Source organism: Acartia tonsa, chromosome 3 (assembly GCF_053477335.1).
Source record: "Acartia tonsa isolate MP-2025a chromosome 3, ASM5347733v1, whole genome shotgun sequence".
Taxonomy (NCBI): Eukaryota; Metazoa; Arthropoda; class Copepoda; order Calanoida; family Acartiidae; genus Acartia; species Acartia tonsa.
In genome coordinates, this window is record NC_137262.1 from 36,423,698 (window position 1) to 36,442,798 (window position 19,101).

At 31.5% G+C, this 19,101-nt stretch overlaps 1 protein-coding gene across 1 annotated transcript in view; it reads left to right on the forward strand.

Moving 5' to 3' along the window:
- The first annotated feature begins 6,556 nt into the window (after positions 1 to 6,556).
- The window catches only part of LOC145314023 (intraflagellar transport protein 81 homolog), a 33,346-nt gene continuing 20,801 nt past the window's right edge, over positions 6,557 to 19,101 (forward strand). Inside the window, exons 1-14 of the mRNA XM_080153748.1 lie at positions 6,557 to 6,686; positions 6,986 to 7,086; positions 7,498 to 7,570; positions 8,258 to 8,328; positions 9,032 to 9,187; positions 12,963 to 13,068; positions 13,872 to 13,937; positions 14,174 to 14,238; positions 14,706 to 14,816; positions 15,559 to 15,625; positions 16,062 to 16,172; positions 16,428 to 16,517; positions 17,415 to 17,488; positions 17,813 to 17,914. Of these exons, the coding sequence (XP_080009874.1) occupies positions 6,579 to 6,686; positions 6,986 to 7,086; positions 7,498 to 7,570; positions 8,258 to 8,328; positions 9,032 to 9,187; positions 12,963 to 13,068; positions 13,872 to 13,937; positions 14,174 to 14,238; positions 14,706 to 14,816; positions 15,559 to 15,625; positions 16,062 to 16,172; positions 16,428 to 16,517; positions 17,415 to 17,488; positions 17,813 to 17,914 (1,301 nt within the window). The 5' untranslated portion in view covers positions 6,557 to 6,578. The remainder of the gene's footprint in view (positions 6,687 to 6,985; positions 7,087 to 7,497; positions 7,571 to 8,257; positions 8,329 to 9,031; positions 9,188 to 12,962; positions 13,069 to 13,871; positions 13,938 to 14,173; positions 14,239 to 14,705; positions 14,817 to 15,558; positions 15,626 to 16,061; positions 16,173 to 16,427; positions 16,518 to 17,414; positions 17,489 to 17,812; positions 17,915 to 19,101) is intronic.

Consider the following 19,101-nt stretch of genomic DNA (forward strand, 5'->3'; position numbering starts at 1 on the left):
GGGGAGCACAGTTGAATGCTCTTAGAAGTTGAGTTTTAAATTAGATTTCATAAAAAGCTATATAGTTAATTAAATATATTTCTTAAATTTTTAAAGTGCTTATTTGAAAAAAGAAATTTGTATAAAAACTGATCGAAAAGCTTTTCAAGAAATATTAATGATTTAACAAGCCCAAATTAATGTTAAAACTATAATCTATTTTTGTTTTGTAAAGAAATGACCACGTTGTAACTAATCCTAAGATATTAGTACATTTAAGCTGTGTTTTTTTGTGGATGGCCTTTTTTTAACACTAGCGCTGTGTATCATTTCTGTTAATACTACTCTACTAGAGGAGTTGATGGAAAGGGCAATTTTAACTTTAGTTCTCTAAAGAAGTTTTCTGTAGGAGATTTCTTTCAGGAAGTGTCTTTGCCCTTCCCCAAACAGTTATAAACTTATCCTAGACTTATAAGAAGCTTTACTGTAAAAGATAACCAGATCAGTTCAACAACTAGCGAGATCTTTCGCTACACACTTCTGAACTTAATTTTACTTTTAAAGTCTAATATTTGCCAGTTATTTCCACTGCACTGTTTCACTGATTTGATGATTTGGGGTAATATTGCATATATGAAAAAATACTTTAAAATAATGCACTTTGCAAACAGGTGAGAAGTGGTTCAGGGAGGGAGGGGACAATGGGTTGTTTTTAACACTAGACCCCAAAGTTTTCTTATTCGTTGGCTTAACAACTTTGGGGACTTCAATTGAATTTGAGTGGTTGTTCTATTTTGTTAAGTGTTAATGAACGTTATAATCAGTAATTGTAGAGAACAGATGGGGTACATTAATTTATCGGTCATTGTCTTATCCCTTTAGATCCCTGAAAGTGGCAGCACAACGGAAGGAAACGGAAAAGGGAAATGACTAAGAGGAGGGGGAATAAAAAAAAGGGATGGGGAAAAGAAGTGATAAAGAAAGGAAGAAGTGTAAGAAGAGAGAGAGAGAAAAAAGGAGAGATGCTTTAAAGGATTAAACTTCCGACAGATTTCTCAGAGAATAAATTCAACAAGAACAAAAATGCATATTTTACAAATGAGCGAAATTTGAGGAGAGCTCAATTCTACAGAAACTTCGAAGCTATTTCTTTCGAGTTGGGTAAACTTAACGGTTTCGAAGATATGGGGGAAGGGAAGGGTAGTCTAATGTATTTTAAAATATTTAGGGGGGTAAAATAAGATGTCCAATGTTTTAGAGGGGTAAACATTTTCGATAATCTTACGTTTGATTTATGAATCATAGTTCCTGGGTAAAATAAACAAAGTAATAACATTATTAGTCAAGGAGTAGCTAATATGCTAAAAAAATTTTGACTAAGAATTGAGGAAACACTGGTATTTAAAAGTTGCATCAGTTCATGGGATGAAGGGATGCACAGCTTGTTTTGTACGTTTGTTTTAATTCTTTCTTACTTGGGAGGATTGTACCATTGTCACATTGAGGCTCTGATTTGTTTAGCTTCGCTTTTATGACGTTTGTTATCCTTGTTTAGGTCATTGTCCCATTCTTTAGAGATGGAGAATCATAATACAATTGGAAATAATGTTGTGTTCACACTTCAAATTACTTTTTTTTTCAATCTCACATTAAAATTGTTTAGCTTTGCTTTGATGGGAAGTCTTGTTCTTGTTACATTGACTAAAATATTAAAAGCTTTTATGGTAGGCATTGATTGTAAATCAATTAATTATTCAATTTCTATTGTATAGCCATTTATCCCTGGAAAATTTGAGTTGAATACTTCCTTCCCTCTCATTATTACGTCATTATGTTAAATATCAAATAAAATAAAATCAGGGAATCATAATGCAAGGTAGTTAGTTATGGATTCATTAATTGATAATATGACAACTTACATCCACCAGCAAGAAGATTAGCAGTTTGATTGCTTTATTGTGCAAGGAATCATCATTTTAACAAACTCAATAAATTCAACTAAGACATTTCTTTATCTACGATCCGTGCTATCCGGTATGGGTTGATGTACAGACCGACTATCCATAAATGTATTTGGAATAGTATCGCTTAAATGAAATATTTTGTAGAACCATAATTATAATTACGTTTTTCTCAATATACATATATACTTTAATTTTATGATTGACAACTTACATCTTTTGCAATATGTGCAAATGAAACGAAAATATTTCATAATTAAATGCAATATAAGCAGGGACGATAAATTAAAGTATAATAAACAAAATTACCCTTGTGTTTATCAAAATTATTGGATGAAAATTTAATATCGATGCATTATTTGAACTAACCTTTCAAGTTGCCATTTAAGTACTATTAGTATTTATGTCATCAAATGAGAGAACTTTAAAAAAAAAACTTTGGGTACCAGTATAATTTACATTCTATTGTTCCCTCCCTCCCTGATTGTCAGTAAGTTTGTTCATATTTTAGAAAGCCACTATGGACTATATAAAGAAAGGTAGATGGATTTTGTTTCATTTTATTTAAACCAGGTAGAAATATTTCCCTGTTGCTTTCCTTTTTCTGTATTGGATCAAAACATTGGAATTCCTTCAGTAAATTATTAAGTGTTAACAATTTAATAGAAGTTATTTTTTGTTATTCTAGCAGTTGCGCCCCCTAGAATCTAGGGAAAAGGGGACAGAAAAATAGCATAAAACCATCCAAAGACTTAAAATCAAAAATAAAATATAATAGATTAATCCTTGGATCTTTGTGAAACTACTTTAAATTATACTAGCGGCTTCGCCCCTAGCCTCTAGGGGCTTCGCCCTATATAGTTTTTGGAAGTCAACCCTCCTTAATAGAAATATTCAAAAAATTTATCTTTGTATAATTACTCTGTGGTAAAATTAAACCCAGGTTGTGCGCTTTAAGCACAAAAATTTTAATTTGTACAAATTAAACCCAGGTTGTTTGCCGTATACACAAAAATTTCAATTCGTAAAAATTAGACTTAGGTTGTTCGCATACACAAAAATTAAAATTAAAAAAAAAATATTTTGATTTTTTTTGGGGGGAGGGGATTCATGGGGGCTTCGCCCCATGTTGCAGTGGGGTTCCCCCACCCCAATTACTGGTTTTTGTTTAAAAAAACTAAAAAAAATAAAAATTTTGGAAGTGGGGATTTTTTTATTTTTAAGGGGGTTGGGGTGTCCCACTCCCAAAGAAAATAGCTTAAAACCACCAGAGGACCAGTAGGTATATTCCCAGAAGGGTAGAGCCCAATTTGATCAGCAGTTACTGAGATTTTACAAAAAATATAACAAAAAAAAATTGGGGGGTTGGATTTTTTTTATTTTTGGGGGGGTTGGGGGTGTCCCATCCCCCAAGAAAATAGCCTAAAACCACCACAGGACCAGTAGGTATATTCCCTGAAGAGTAGAATCCGATCGGTTCAGTGGTTACCGAGATCTTAAGGGACAGACAGACAGACGGACAGACGGACAGACATCAAGCTACTTTGTATTATAGATAACTCCATCGATTGGTTTCAGGGAAACCTTAAGGACAAATAAAAAAACCTTTAGCTTTGTATAATAGGATAAGTTATACCTGCAATATTTAGGGTTGACATATAATACAAAAACTAAATATATTTTTTTTGTTTAAAAAGTTTGAACTGTAACTATTATTTTGTGAAAACAAATCACTAATCAACGAATGACAGAACGTGTTTATATAAAGAAGAGGTTTTTTTTTAAAGCAGGACGAGAAAGAAGTACTGTGAATTATACCAACCCCAAAGTTTATAACCAAATTCTGTTTATTACATTAAAATATTACACGCATGTTATAAAAGTAAATTTTAATCATAATAAAACAGTGGGACATCAATGGATATAGCTTTACTTGGATCTAACACCAGATTTTCATGCTATCTAAAAAAGAAAACACTCAGTGGGCTAAAATAACGAATCCCCCCTTTAATCCCCTACTCTTCTACTGGATGTACGAAAGGATAAATAGATAAGTTCATTGTTAGCAATTTAAATTGACGACAATTTTTCCCCTGTCATAATATCCACGTATATTATCCCTGCGTATATTCAACATTATATTATATATGGTGTTCCATCAAGGTCACGAAAGCAATATCAATAGAAACAGAATATTCTGCAAATATCACATAAAGAGAAATTATGTCTACCAGCAGTGCAATTATATCATTGGGCAGTATTTCATGGTTTTAGGTTTATTTTGAAGTTATTAACATATATGTCACAATTAAACCAATTTCGAGTAATGCAAGTCAAAAATTGTATTATGATTCCTAGGGATATAATGGAATAAGACACTGGGCGATAAATTGATGTACATCCCTTATCGATTACCCCTTCTGTAGATTACAATTAGTTGTTGGAATGTTTGTACACTCAATTTATTTAACCAACCAATCAAAAATCAATAAATTTCTTTAAAGTTTTCGAGTCAAAGTATACGTAAACGTTTTTGTAAACCTTTGGGGACTAGTGTAATAAATAGCCCAATGTACCTCCCTCCCTGATGAGTCCAGTCATATCTCGATTCAAAAAATTAAATGATATTTTAATCCAGAAATATTTTGTAGAAGTGGTAAAACCCTATTAATGAATTCAAACACATAAAATCTCAATTTGTCTGTCTTTATGTCCAATTAAAAGGTCATGTTATAAATTTATATTTTGAGTTTGATAATTTTTTTTGTAGACTGAAAACATTTAAAACATAAAAAGTTTAGTAATTTTTAGAACTAAAACGTATTTTTACAATACATTTGTTTATATCTAACTTAAAGTTTTATGCTTTTGCAGTTTTATGGATTTAAAACAATGGAGAATAAATAAATCTTCCTTCCAATTCAATTCTATTATGCTTATTTAAAGGTATTGGGAGCTAGGTGACGATTCGGGTTCAAGTCCTATTCACGACAGCCACCTGCTCTGCGTATCAGTTGCAGTGCGACGCGCTCAATCGCCCCCAGAATATTAAGTAAGGTAGCACCCAACAGACAACCAACTCTTTGATTGCACGATCTGACATAGCAGCAGTAGTCTTTAGTTTTGACGAGGTGTTAGGCCGAGACTCGTTCCCATCATTTCCGACGACGAATAGACTTTTATATTATTATGATATATAGTATTCTTGCGGTAAACTGTCCTTTACAAAATTAAATTTTTCATTGTACTTTAAATCTATTCATTAAATTCTCTGTAAAAGATATTCTATTGACTAAATGCTAATTAATTTGCTAGACAGAATTAGATATATTTTTCTTTATCATTATCTTAGTGCAAAAGGATAAAAGAAATATTTGAATAGACAGCTTCTTAAAAGTAAAACAAGGATGAAAACATCCATTAAAGTAAAGCTCAACAAATAGGACAATCGTACAAACGAATATGATTTGATACAGAATATTAGTGCTATTCTATTTAGAAGTCTTTACATATCATTTATTATCATAGAAATTACTGATTAAAGTAATCAACATCCATAAGTAGCGAATCATGAAAATATTAAAAAGAGAGAAACAAAATTGAAGTTGCTTGTTATTCAAGAAATTTGATTTAAAACTGATAGCGCAAAAATTGTGAAAATCCGGCAAACACTTTTGAAAGTCAGACCAAAAACAAAAAAGAAATGTCGAAATTAATAGTAAAAGATATACAAATGGACATTTCACATTAAAGGGAAGCATCGCTACTAGAAAATGTGCAATCTAAATAAGACGCACTAAGAAAATTAACTCTTGTACTGTCATATTAAGACGAAAAAACACATACACAGGAAATATATTATAGAAAAATTTTAAATCTATAACACTTTGAAAGCAACATGATGTCTGTCTGTCCATAACCATAAATATATTAATATCCACTAAGATGTTTAAATTGTGCTTTTAAGGAGATATAATTTCTGGTCCTGTGATGGTGTTAAGATATATTTCAGAAGGGAGGGACACCCCATTTAAAAGATATGACCCCCAAATCTAATCATAGTTATTCTACTTTAGAAAAATGATCCTCTTCCTCGTAAAAATGATATTGTTATACCTTGTACTGTCTAAATGTATTGTATATAAAATACATGGATATTTTGACAGGGGAATTTTTGTCGTCAATTTAGGTTGTGAATATAGTCCTCAAATATTGGTCAATACTCACCTTTATTATCATGGGGTTAAGTCTAAAGGAGAGGAGTATCGTTATATTAGCCATCTGGGAGAAACATTATGTTTAAAGTATGTGAGAATCTATCACATTATCTACATATTCTATATCCATTACTGTAAAAAGAGAGAAAGAAAATATGCAAGACACGTTAAAGTAAATGTGCGAAAACAAAAGCGTGACTAAAAGGATAGAAAAGTATTCCAATATATAATACGATGTAGAACGATTTTTGTAGCCGCTGAACCTACAAAGTTGTGTTTCTCAGGGAATATTCTAACTGGATTTGCGTTGGTTATAACATATTTTTGGGGTGGGACACCGTATTTCCCATAAAAAAAAAACATATGAAACATACTTAAATAAAATGTATTCAATTTTCCAGATTAAAACAGCATAATAAAGATGGGGGAGCAATTAAAGTTGATAGTGACTGAGCTGCAGAAGGAACCATTCAACAAGAAATATAACATTATTTCTTTTGATACTCTGAATGGTGAACAGCTTTTACAGGTAATCAAATGACTGGTAACATGAGATTCTAGTTTTCTATCTCTAATAAAAGCCAAGTGAATCGTATTCTTTCCCTCTAATTATAAATTATTTTTTTTTAAGTTCAAATGAATTTAATTTTAATTATCCCAATTGATCATTCATTTTTTAACATTTTTGACAGATCAATAAAATGAAAATTATTTTTTACTCAATTACTGGACCGATGTGAAACCCTCTAAAACGGAGAACTCAATCTGTTCAGTAGTTGTTGAAATCTTAAGGATCAGCCATTTATTTTTATATTTTTTATTGTTTAGGTTTTGAATGATGTTATATCGGAGATAGATCCTAAGCATAAGATTGATATTAGAGAAGAAAACTTGGAACAGACCACTATTAGATTACTTGGTGTCTTGAGGTAAACGTGTTTTCAATAATTGTGTTATACTCAATTGCATTTTAAAGCCACGTTTATATAGAGATAAATTATAGCCTTAAACCGCCCACATTTATGAAGGTTCCCTGAAAAGTGAAATCAATAAGGACGAGAATTTTGAGTCTCAATTTACTACATTATATTTTAGAAGGATAAAACATAAATCTAAACATAAGTTAATAATTATGTTGATGGTTGCGCCCTGAGGTACTCTGTATACTAGGAAAGGTTGTAAGGAGGCAGAGAATAGCCTAAAACCACCATAGACTTAATTTAGATAAAAAAAATTCCTTAAATGGTGAAATCAAAGTATCAACGGACAAATCATAAAGGTACTTTATACAATAGAATAAAAAAAAATAAAAAAAGTGATATATATTTTGTAAATTTTAGGATATTGAAGTATAAGCCTCCAGAGAATGTTGCTGATGAATTCCGCCAGGGTCTGGTGCAGGGTGATAAACAGGTAGATAGATAGATAATCATTACATGGATAGATAGATAGACATAGAAGGGTGATAAACATGTAGATAGATAGATAGATATACAAAGAATGTTGCAGATGAATTCCGGCAGGGTCTGGTGCAGGGTGATAAACAGGTAGACAGATAGATAATCATTATATGGATAGATAGACATCGATAAAGAAGGGTGATAAACATGTAGATATATATATAAACTATAGATAGATAGATAGATAGTTATGTTGCAGATGAGTTCCGCCAGGGTCTGGTAGGTAGAGATGGATATACACAATGGATAGACAGATGGATAGATGATAAATAATTAATGTTTAGATAGAAATATGGTAATTTCGCACAAAATCACTAGTCGAGAAGAAAAGCTCTCCTTTTATACACAGTTATATTGGGTACGGGTTAACCACGCAAGGTTAAGGTTTAGGAATAGACCCTGCAGGGTTAGGGTTCCCCGATGGGTTAGGCATAAAGAAAAAAACTCGCCATTCCTCCTTTTTTTAATTTACTTCTAAATTAAGGAGAGAGGAGATTTTCTGTGAACGCTTGGCACTTTAAGGGAAAACACCATATATTTTAACTTCCAATAGGATTTTTGGAAGGATAAAAGGCAAATGGATAAATAAAAATCTAAACGGTAAAATTAGAAGAAAAAACATGAATTTTTATTTCACCAGGTTGTGTATCCAGTTCTTGAATGGCTGCTTAAATCCGTTCCTGAACTCAAGAAACGAGCATACCTGGCTAAGTAAGCTTTTTATATAGTATTGAATTTATTTTATAATTCCCTTTGTCTGTCCGTCCGTACATAAGGCTATGTTGAAAAGGTGATTTACTTCGATGCTGGAGACTTCTGATCTAAAAAAAACATACCAATGAGGCATGAGCAACCAGTAGATAATTTACTTGGTCCGTTTGTCATGAGAGAAAAATATAAATATTAAAACGCACAAGATATATGAAATGGTTGGTGATTTTTTTTATGAATTTATTCTTGATATATGACTACTAAACAATTGATTTACTTTAATTGTCCTTCTATGATTGTTTACTATCGTAGCTACTTCAAAAACTATGGAAAAAAGTTGAATTCTAAACTGGCAAGAAGGGAGTAAATTATTCTGGTTCCCGTTCTTTCATTTGTTACATAATTTTTTTCAAACTAGCGGTGTCTAAAGTTTTCCATCATTAATTTGATCTTTAAAGGGATAATTTTTTCTATTACAAAATAGAATGCACATCAACTTATCGTCCATTGTCTTATACCTTAAGATCACTATCAAATGCTAATAATTATCAAACTAAAAGATTTGTTGTTAGGACACAAAATATAAGTAAAAATATTTCAGCTGGCAGATTTTTTTCTTATAATGGAGAAAAAGCGAATGGAACAAACTGTTCTATGTATAAGATGCCATATAATCTAAATGTTGAAACATCAAACAATTAAGGTTTCTGGTAAAGCTTGACTTACCGCCCGAGATAAGTGCCGACGCTGATGTGGGAGACATCTATGAACAGTATGATCAACTAATTCAACAGTTCAAGGCCATCCACAAGGAGAGTGAACAGATCAAGAATAGTGGCTACTCCACTGCTGAACTAAGGTCAGATATTGATATCAGATAATTTTTGGTCCGAATTTTTTACTGTGCGTATCCCTTAGGCGTCTAAGGGTGGGGGTAAATCCTACATTTAACCCCCTTTACAAATTTGATAAAAATACATTAGATTACCCCTCTCAAACTTTTGAAACTTCTCATTTTTTATGAAAATAGCTTGGACGTCCATGGCAAATATTTGAGTTTTAAAAATATTTTAAAACTCAAATATTAATCATCTTGATTGGTTGGTACAACCTGTCAACCTTTAATTATAATCTACAAAAGGGGTAGTTTGTTTACCATCATTGGGGTTGTAAATTAATTTATATATAGTGTCTCATCCCGCAAGACGTTCTTAATGTTGTAAGGTTGAGCGACTTTACACAATGCATTTAATAAGGTTGTTTTGTTCATTTTTCTAAAAAAATACAAATAGTGTATTTTTACAGTTGATTGAAAGGTTTATTTTCATTAAAATTTTTATTTTCTTAACCTAATTTAATTATTAAAGATTTTCTTTGAACAAAAATGAATAGAAATATTGAAAAGATTATTTTGTTTTCATAAGTATTATGTTGGAAAAGTTATAGAGAATTATTTTTACAAAAAAAATTTTAGGGTTTGCTAATCAACTTAACCCTTAAAGATCGAGTCCACATTAAGGACCATAAAATGCATAAAGAATGCGCGTAAATATTGACGGGAGAAAATATGTCGTCAATATAGGTTGCTACAATATTCCTCATTTATAGCATAATTAATGTAAATCAAATTGTGCAACACATCCAAATAATAAAATATCGATTGATAGCGGGCAGAAAGAACCCATACTTTACTGATCAGCTTCCATTAGAACTAGAGTTCTTAGAATTTTTAAATTCTTTCTGACTATAAAACAGTTATATTTTATTTAGTAACTTTATCTGAAAGCAGGGGAGTCCAAGCTTTTTATTTTGGGGGGGATAAAAATTTTTGAAGGGGGGGTAAATTTGCGCCGCAATTTTTTTTACCCCCCCCCCCCCAAATTTTTACCACGGGGGTAAAATTTGCTTGGGGGGGTAATTACCCCCCCTGAAATCTGTTGGCAGGGGTAAATTTATTTCCCCCCCCCCCCCCAAAATTTACCCCCGGGGTAAAATTTTTTTGGGGAGGTAATTTAAATTTTATTAAATATATATAGTATTAAAAATGCGCGCGAATCGCGCAAAATTTTTTTTTATCAGAGATTTTTTATTTTGGGGGGGGGTACCCCCTCCTAAATGGGGGGGGGGGGGTAATCGCCCCATTACCCCCCCCCCCCCTTGGACGTCTATGTCTGAAAGCACTTTTTTACTAAAAATACTTAAAACAGCTACATAAATATGTATATTTTTTTTATGGGAGGGGGCCATTATATTTAAACAAATGTTTTTTTAAAATTACTTTAACATCAATCTTTTATTTATTTAAGACTAATTATCATATTTTCTTATCTAATTTCTTAGCCTAATCCATGTTTAAAAGTGACAGGTTGTGTGTCTGTTTGTCTGCGTTTTGTACCTTTAAATTTCGCTGAAACACTCACTCAATTGACTTATCGAACCTTTCTTAATATCTTGAGATAGCTTCAATTTAATATTTAAGCTCTGAGATGTTTTGAAGCTACTTTTTTGCTCTCTCATTCCACCCAAAAAAAAACTACATTAACATAAACGGATATAAGCTCGTTTGAACATATCTTTAGATGCATTTCTTATAGATAATGGTCTTTTATTTTGTTTTCATACTAATATTGTTTTATTTTTATAAAGTCTTAGAATTATAAAAAAAAATAATAATAAAAGAAAATTTAAAAATTAAGAACTGTTGTTCTCTGTATTAAAATTTGAAGAAACAATTTTTAAAAAAAGAAGGATGACAACATGTATAAGTAAATCAATTAGAATCAGTCTATCATTGTAGATCTCTTAGTCTACCAATGAATATGTGTGTAAGTGTAATCTTTTTAAAAGCGAAGCTTTTCTATAATTAGGGTTGGTCCGTCCGTCCGACGGATAGCTTTTTTCGTTAATTTAGGCATGTCAGAACTGTCCTATCGATTTCAAACTTTGCATGGTGATTCCTGTAGTAGTTAGGTACGATTTAGAAAGCATAGCAATTCTATAATCGTTACCAGAATGTCCGTCCGTCCATTTAAAACATGTTGATTTTAAATTTTTTAACAACAAATTTTTATCAGATAAATTATCAGATTGATCTGATTTTTTGGAATACGGATTAATGTTCGTTTGTCCTACTTTTTCAGAGCTTTGATTTTATGGATGTTGTCATCCTTGTTTTAATTTGAATCAGCTACACAAATCCTATTTTTCTCATATGAATCATACTGCTAATTCAAGTTTTACAAACACTTTCTTATCTTAGATTCTTTGGGAAGCTTTGATAAACCTTGATAGGGTTGTACAAACCAGTAGTTTCAAAACTTTTTCACCAATATTTATAAGTGGATATATTAACAGGGGAAAATTGTCGTCAATGGCTGACATGGACCTATTTGACTAGTGTTTCGTTCATCAATATGAGGGGGTATGGGATAAAGGGGGTCGATGTGGGATATCGTTATCTTAGCCAGCAGCGACTATCTCTTTATTATAGAGTACATGAAATTTGGTGCAACATCTAAGTAGTAATATATCGTTTATCTAAACAATGATGTTTTCTTCCAATTTGGAAGTACATTCGAAATCGACCATTGTCTTATCCATAAAATTCCTGATTCTAAGTATATATGACGAACAGAGATTAGCTCTGCCTTCTATATTTTGTAGCAGCCAAGTTAATATAATATCGAACATAGCGTGACGGATATACTGACTAATAGAAGAACCTCACTTCTTATAAAAAAAAAGTTGAGGAAAATTTTGATATCAATTACTTTTAATTAAGCCTACTTTATATATCCGTTTGAAAATGACAGATTTTTTTTGTGTCTGACATCTTTAAAATACAAGGATTTTAGGGGATAATTGTCAATTAATTAATTAACAAAATTAATTACCCCTTATGTAGTTATATGAAAATCATTGCTCGAAAAGTTTGGGCATTTTTACTTTATACATACAACACAATCAAGATTCAATTGTATCACCTTCCCCCAAAAAAATAAAACAAAGTTTTTGGCTAATTGTAGTTAAATTTCAGTTCGTTTCTTGTCCCATCCCTTACTGCATTGACGAGAAGACATAAATAGACAAATCATGTTTAACGTCATATTAAAGAAGATTAATTAGATATAAATATATAGTTTTCAATTGAATGGAAAGTTTTATTTACAGAAAATTATTAGGTTATTCAAAAAGTACCTTTTGTAAACACGTATATAAGATGTTATTTTATTAAATTAGAAATATTGCTCATTAATAGATATATTATTACTTGGATTTTTGGATTAACCCTTCACTGTCCACCTATTGGGTTAATTAATTAATTGATAAACTATGCTCTTTATATTTATCACTAGCTGCTTCGCCTCTAGGGGCACTAAAGATGGGAGTAAGAAAAGTCTACCCCAACCCATTTTCTATTAGAGGTTTATAAAATTAAAAGGAAAAAAATGTTTTGGAAGGGGTATTTTTTTAGTAGGAGGTAGAGATACCCTCCCTAAAAATAGTTTAAAACCTTCCCTTGACAAAAAAAAAGCTTCACTGTAATGGAGAACTATATCGGTTTAGCGGATAACGAGATCTTTTGCATCAGACAAAAAAGCGTAATAGTTTAAATAAACGGATTTGTTATTTAGAAAAGACATAGAGGAGATGGAACATGAGAAAGAGATTGTTGGAAAACGGATTGAACGCATGCAAAGGAGAGTGGAGGGAATGCCCAATATTGAAGAAATGTTGGAGGTAAGAACTAATATTAAGACAAGGAATTATCATATGCAGAGGAGGGTGGAGAAAATGCCAAATATTGAAGAAATGTTGGAGGTAAGAACTAATATTAAGACAAGGAATTATCATATGCAGAGGAGGGTGGAGGGAATGACCAATATTGAAGAAATGTTGGAGGTAAAGACTAATTTATAAACCAAGATTGAACTATGCAAAGGAAGATGGAGGGGATACCTAATATTGAAGAAATGTTGGAGGTAAGGACTAATATTAAAACGAGGAATTATCATATGCAGAGGTGGGTGGAGGGAATGCCTAATATTGAAGAAATGTTGGAGGTAAAAAAATAATTTATAAGGATTGATGATGTTAGAGGTAAAAAACTAACTTATAAACAAGGATTAAAAATATGCAAAAGAGGGTGGAGGAAATGCCTAAAATTGATGAAATGTTGGAGGTAAAGACTCTAAAATGGGAGAGGGAAGGGGGTGGGCGGGGTAAAACACGTAAGGTTGATAAATCAATAGAATCGGAGTTCTTTCAGACAATAAAAGAGATTCATATTCTAATTAATAAAAATTAGTTTTTTCTAATATTTGTGTTTTAGAAATAGATGTAGATTTGGATATTAAGGCAGGGGAAAAATTGTCGTTAATTTAGGTTTTTCCTGTCATTTTTTGGACAATTCGTCCATCCAATAATAGGGGAGGGTAATAGTTAAAGAGAAAGGAAGGGGTAAATAGTGATTTTATCCCATTGCGTTAAATTCTTTATTAGAGAACATGAAAATGCAAGTAATAATAAATTCATTGTTTTAGGTTGCTAATAAATTACGAATGGAAAAAGAGAAAGAAAAGGAACTCAACAATCAGAAAGCTGAACAAAGGAACCATTTAAATATAAAAGACTGACTAACAAACATACAAGGGGAAGCTATTCTTTTTGTAAAGCGCTTCTAGTGTTAACAATGAATAATCATACACTAAAAATTATAACAGAGGAAGCAAGAGTTAAAATTATGTACCTCTATTAAACATGTCTTTTGAAATAAAAGTAGAATACATGATGAAAAAGAAAGAGAAAATAAAGCATTTAGTAAGTTTTAAATGGTTCAAACCTTAGAAATGCTATACAACATACGAAGCAAAGAATTCAAAGATTACAAAAGCAAGTGCTTGATGTCAGGTAAATTCTGGTTCTGGTAAGAATCTACTCTATTAATTATCGTGTCCTTCTTTTGCTACTTCAGAATCTTTCTTTCTTGCTTTTTTCTATCTTACTCTCTCTCTCTCTCACTCACTCACTTTTTCTCTTTATTTAGCAGCATTCAGTGTTTAACTTGCTTTGTCCGTCAGTTTTTCCGTCCATTATTTATGCTCCTCTTCTTATAAATGTTGCTATACTTATTCTTCTGAACCCTAATCTATATATTACTTAAACTTGCTAGGGTGCTGTATGTGACACTCTAACGTCAGGTCCAACAACCCAGGATAACTAAGGGAAGCCAGACGCCGTTTGTCTTGAATTCATAACTGCTTGGTAGTGAGGGCATTCCCCTTAATCTGTTTATTAAGTTCGCACATCTGACTTGACAGCAGTAGGAACCATTGTATCCTCTGTAACCTAACCTAACCCCTTAACCATTCATATAGGCAAGCAGGTGTGGGTGCCACCCCTGAAGGTCTGATGCAAAAGCTGGATGAAGAAGTGAAAGTGAATGTTTATATAGTCAAGGAGAAATTACCACAAGAGCTAGAAGCAAAGTAAGTCTCTTTAGCTCAAATCATAAACATCCACACTTAAAAAACTTTAGGATAATTATAACATATACGCTTTATTTAAAAAATGAACAATTATAATAGATATAATTAACTTGTTTTTTTTTATTTGTGCTTTAATTATAAAGAAGCCTCGCTTGTAACATTGTTCTGGGAATATAATCCCAATATCAAATAAATTATGTGAAAATTAATAATTTACTAGCTATTCAATATTTGTGTATATATTAAAATCACGAAACCTCCCAACAGCTTTTTATAAATGGAAAATTTTCTAATTTAACAGCGTCTACGCCCTAGCCTCTAGGGGCTCTGTTTTTGGTTGGTAGGAAAGAAATGAAGAAAAATATAGCATAAAATCATCCTGTTACTTACTTCTTTCACTAACATCTAGAGGCCCTCCCAAGAGGTAATGGGAAGTCCCGCTTCTATATAGAATCATTCTTAAAGAAATTTTGTAAAGATTTAATTAGGTCGGGGGTTTGATTTTCTCACGTGTGCTTCGACCTATGTTGCGGTAGAGCCTCTGCTTATTTGTTTATATTAAAAAATTGGGTGGGGTGGGGGATTTTTTTGTGTCACTACCCAAGCTTAAATCATCCACAGGACCAGTAGGTATTGTACCTGAAGAGTATAGCCCAATCGGTTTAGCGGTTACCAAGGTCTTAATCTTCAGACAGACATCCTGTTACGTTATTTTTATATAAGGATAATACAAATATTTTAGACGTAAAGGTGTGGAGAGTCTTCAAGCTGTTCTTAGCCAGCCTGCACTTGGAGCTGATGATATTAGGGTAAATTTTTTGTACTTTAAACTTTAACAAAACAATTGAAATCAGTTCTTATATTTGGGAGAAAGAGAGGGGACATTGGACTGAAAATTACTTTCATCCAAAAAATTAAAAACGATTTCTCATCAATGGGTTTCATTTGGTACTTTTATTAAATCTTGATAAGCTGGTTCAAACCTTTAATGTCCAATCATTTTCCACTGATTATTTTTATCTACAGAAGGGGTTAATTTGTATTTAAATAGATAGAAAAAAGGGTAGTTAGTTTTTCGTGTGTTCGGGTTAGGTAATATTGGGTAGAGGTTAGCCCCGTAAAGTTAGGCCATCGCGGGTATTTGCCCTCAGTAATTTCATTTTTTTATGAGAAATTAGGGGGGGTACGTGTTCGTAAAGCACTTTGAAGGAAAACGCCTAATAATTAATATGTAACATTATTTAGAATCTGGAGGCAAGATTAAAAGAAGTTCAGGAAGAGATAAAAGATATCTCCAAGAGAAAGAATGTTGCTAATGATCCCATGGAGGACAAATTGGCTCTTTTCAGACAACAGGTAGAGATAGCAAGAGAATAGAAAATATGATAATAAGATAGAAAATGCATGGATAGATAGTTGTAAAAGAATAAAACTAATATGAAAAAAATGTAGCATAAAATATAAAAATATGGAATATAGTTTTAAACATATTAAATAATATCAATATTCTATGATTTATCATTTAAATAAAGAGTGTAAATTAAAGTTTCTATATGTTCTTTATTTTGTATCCTTAATTCTATAATAATATCACCTCTGTCAAATTTTAAGGCGGCAATAATTGGAAGAAAGAAGGCCACTACGGCAGAGAGGTTGAGTGATATTAGAACTAATCTTATTGCAACACAAGAGGAGGTTAAGGTAATCTATCTATCTATAAATCTATCATTAACTAATGAGAGGTTGAGTGATATATTCTCTTATTGCAACACAAGAAGAGGTTAAGGTAATCTTATTATCTATCATATGTTTCATCTATTTATAATTTCTATTATTCGATCCATCTATCTATCTATCAGTCTATCATTAATTAAAGAGAGGTTGAGTGATATTAGATCTTCTATTATTGCAACACATTATATATAAATATAAAGGTTGCTCTCCATCTATTTATCAAAATTTCTATCCATTTAATACGAACACAGTAATAGTGTCTGACTGATTATGACGTAACAAAAAAAATTAGCCAATGAGGGCCACTATAAATTTTACCATTGGTCAATAACGGCCTCTCATCGGCTAATTTTTTTTTTGTTACGTCATAATCAGTCAGACACTAATACTGTGTTCATTTAATACGAATTTCCTTTACGATTTTTCCAAATTTATGTTCTCTATGAAGAATCTCTTACGAAAATGATACCGTCAATCTTTTCTATCTATCTATTAAAGTTTTATCCATCTATCTATTATTGTTTCTATCTATCTAACTATCAAAGTTGTATCCATTTATCTATTAAAGTTTCTATCTATCTATCTAGCAAAAGTGTATCCATTTATCTATTAAAGTTTCTATCTATCTATCTATCAAAGTTGTATCAATTTATCTATTATAGTTTCTATCTATCTATCTACCAACGTTTCTATCCAGTTAACTATCATAATTTCTATCTATTTTTTTAAACTAAATATTCATCTTTCAAGGAAACATAAATGTACTGGGAAAAAAACACTGAACCTTTTACCTAAGAACTAATCCATTTATCTATCTATTAATTGTCCAATGAACATATACAAAGATATAATCTACCTGTATAGGAGAAAGCTGCCCAGGTGCAGTCTTTTGCTGGAGAAACCATCCTGCGGGGAGATGAATTCAAGAAATATGTCACAGGAAAGAAACTTTTATTATAATAAATTTGAAGCCAAGGGATTGTAAATTTATATGGGGATTACTGAAATACCTAGGTATAATTTGGAAGCTAGTAAGTCTGTTTGTTTATGTTAAACATTTATATCTTTTATATTTTAAGATTTTAAAAAAAAATTTATAAAAACATTTTATGTAGTTTGATTATCATATGACTAAAATTTTTACTCAATTATGTGAAATAAGCATCTCTATAATCAAGCATAAAAACGTTAATAGAAAATATCTAGTATTTGAACCTGTATTTTGATTTTAAATCTAGATTTCAAAACTTTCTTTTGATGGTAGGATTACGGGAGAAAAGCAACATATACAAACAAAAGAAAGCAGATATATCTGATCTCAAGGCAGAGTATGGCGTGCTTGAGAGAACTGTAGAGATATTGAGGTACTTTTTTAAATTCTTAACATTAAAGTAGACGAATAGAGGGGGAAGGGGTTAGATAACTGTATGTTCATGGGGTGGGGACACTGTGACGACTTTCAATTGGATCTCTGAATATCAACACATCACATCAACATCAGATAAAAAAAGGTCCCCCCCACTGGTATCAGTTAGTTATCTTGGTTATACATTTATTCTTTAACAAGAATGACACTATCCATATGAGTGTAGCAGAGCTAAACAAATGAGATGGTTAGACACACAACAAATATATCTAGATTAACAAAGTATTTAATTATTAATAATGAACGTAAATTCAGTTATCAATATATCACAAATTGACTTAAATACATGATGTTTAATCTAATCATGCATATCTTTTTAATGAACCGTATTCGAAAATATCAAGAAATTATGGTAAAAATATGTGTAAAAGCTAAATAATATTTAAAATTGGACATACGGAATTTCTAGTGATAGAGTTGCTGCGCTTTCAATACTGTACTTAATTGTTACAGGAATCCCAAAATCTAGCTGAATCTTAAAATTATAATATGAAGATTTCCCTAAGGCTTACACGCGGCTGCCGAGCCCTGGAATGTTGTATTTGTAAAGATTAAAAGCACTAAAAAAAAGAATCAAATTTAAATATGATATTCTAAACAAGAAATATTTTACATAGCATATAACAACAAAATATTTGCAAACATTTACATATTTTAAGGAAACAAAATTTGCAACTTTTCCTCAAATTTCGAAGCAAAGTACATGAGTTGAAGAACTGTAAAGTACAACCAAAGATTGTAATATTCTTTCTCGTATTCATTCGAATCTGGTGGATAGGAACCGGTTCTCATCCATACGAAAAAAATGTCTAGCTTCGTATTATATCCAGCTTTCTACGAATATAGAAATGTACAATCACAAGATTAAAACCAGTTTTTTTTAGCCCCGAAGTGCCATTCCAAACCGATTAATATCCGCTGGATTAGAACCGGTTGTCAGCCATACTGAAAAATTATATACAGCATCGTATTATATCTAGTTTCTCCGAAAATGTATTTAATCTTACAATTGTACATTTTTACATCCGTGGAAAGCTGTTTATAATACGATGCGACAAATAATTATTATTTCTTAAGAGGGAGGGAGGGGGGGTGTAAAGTATACAATTATTTCTCCATCAATCA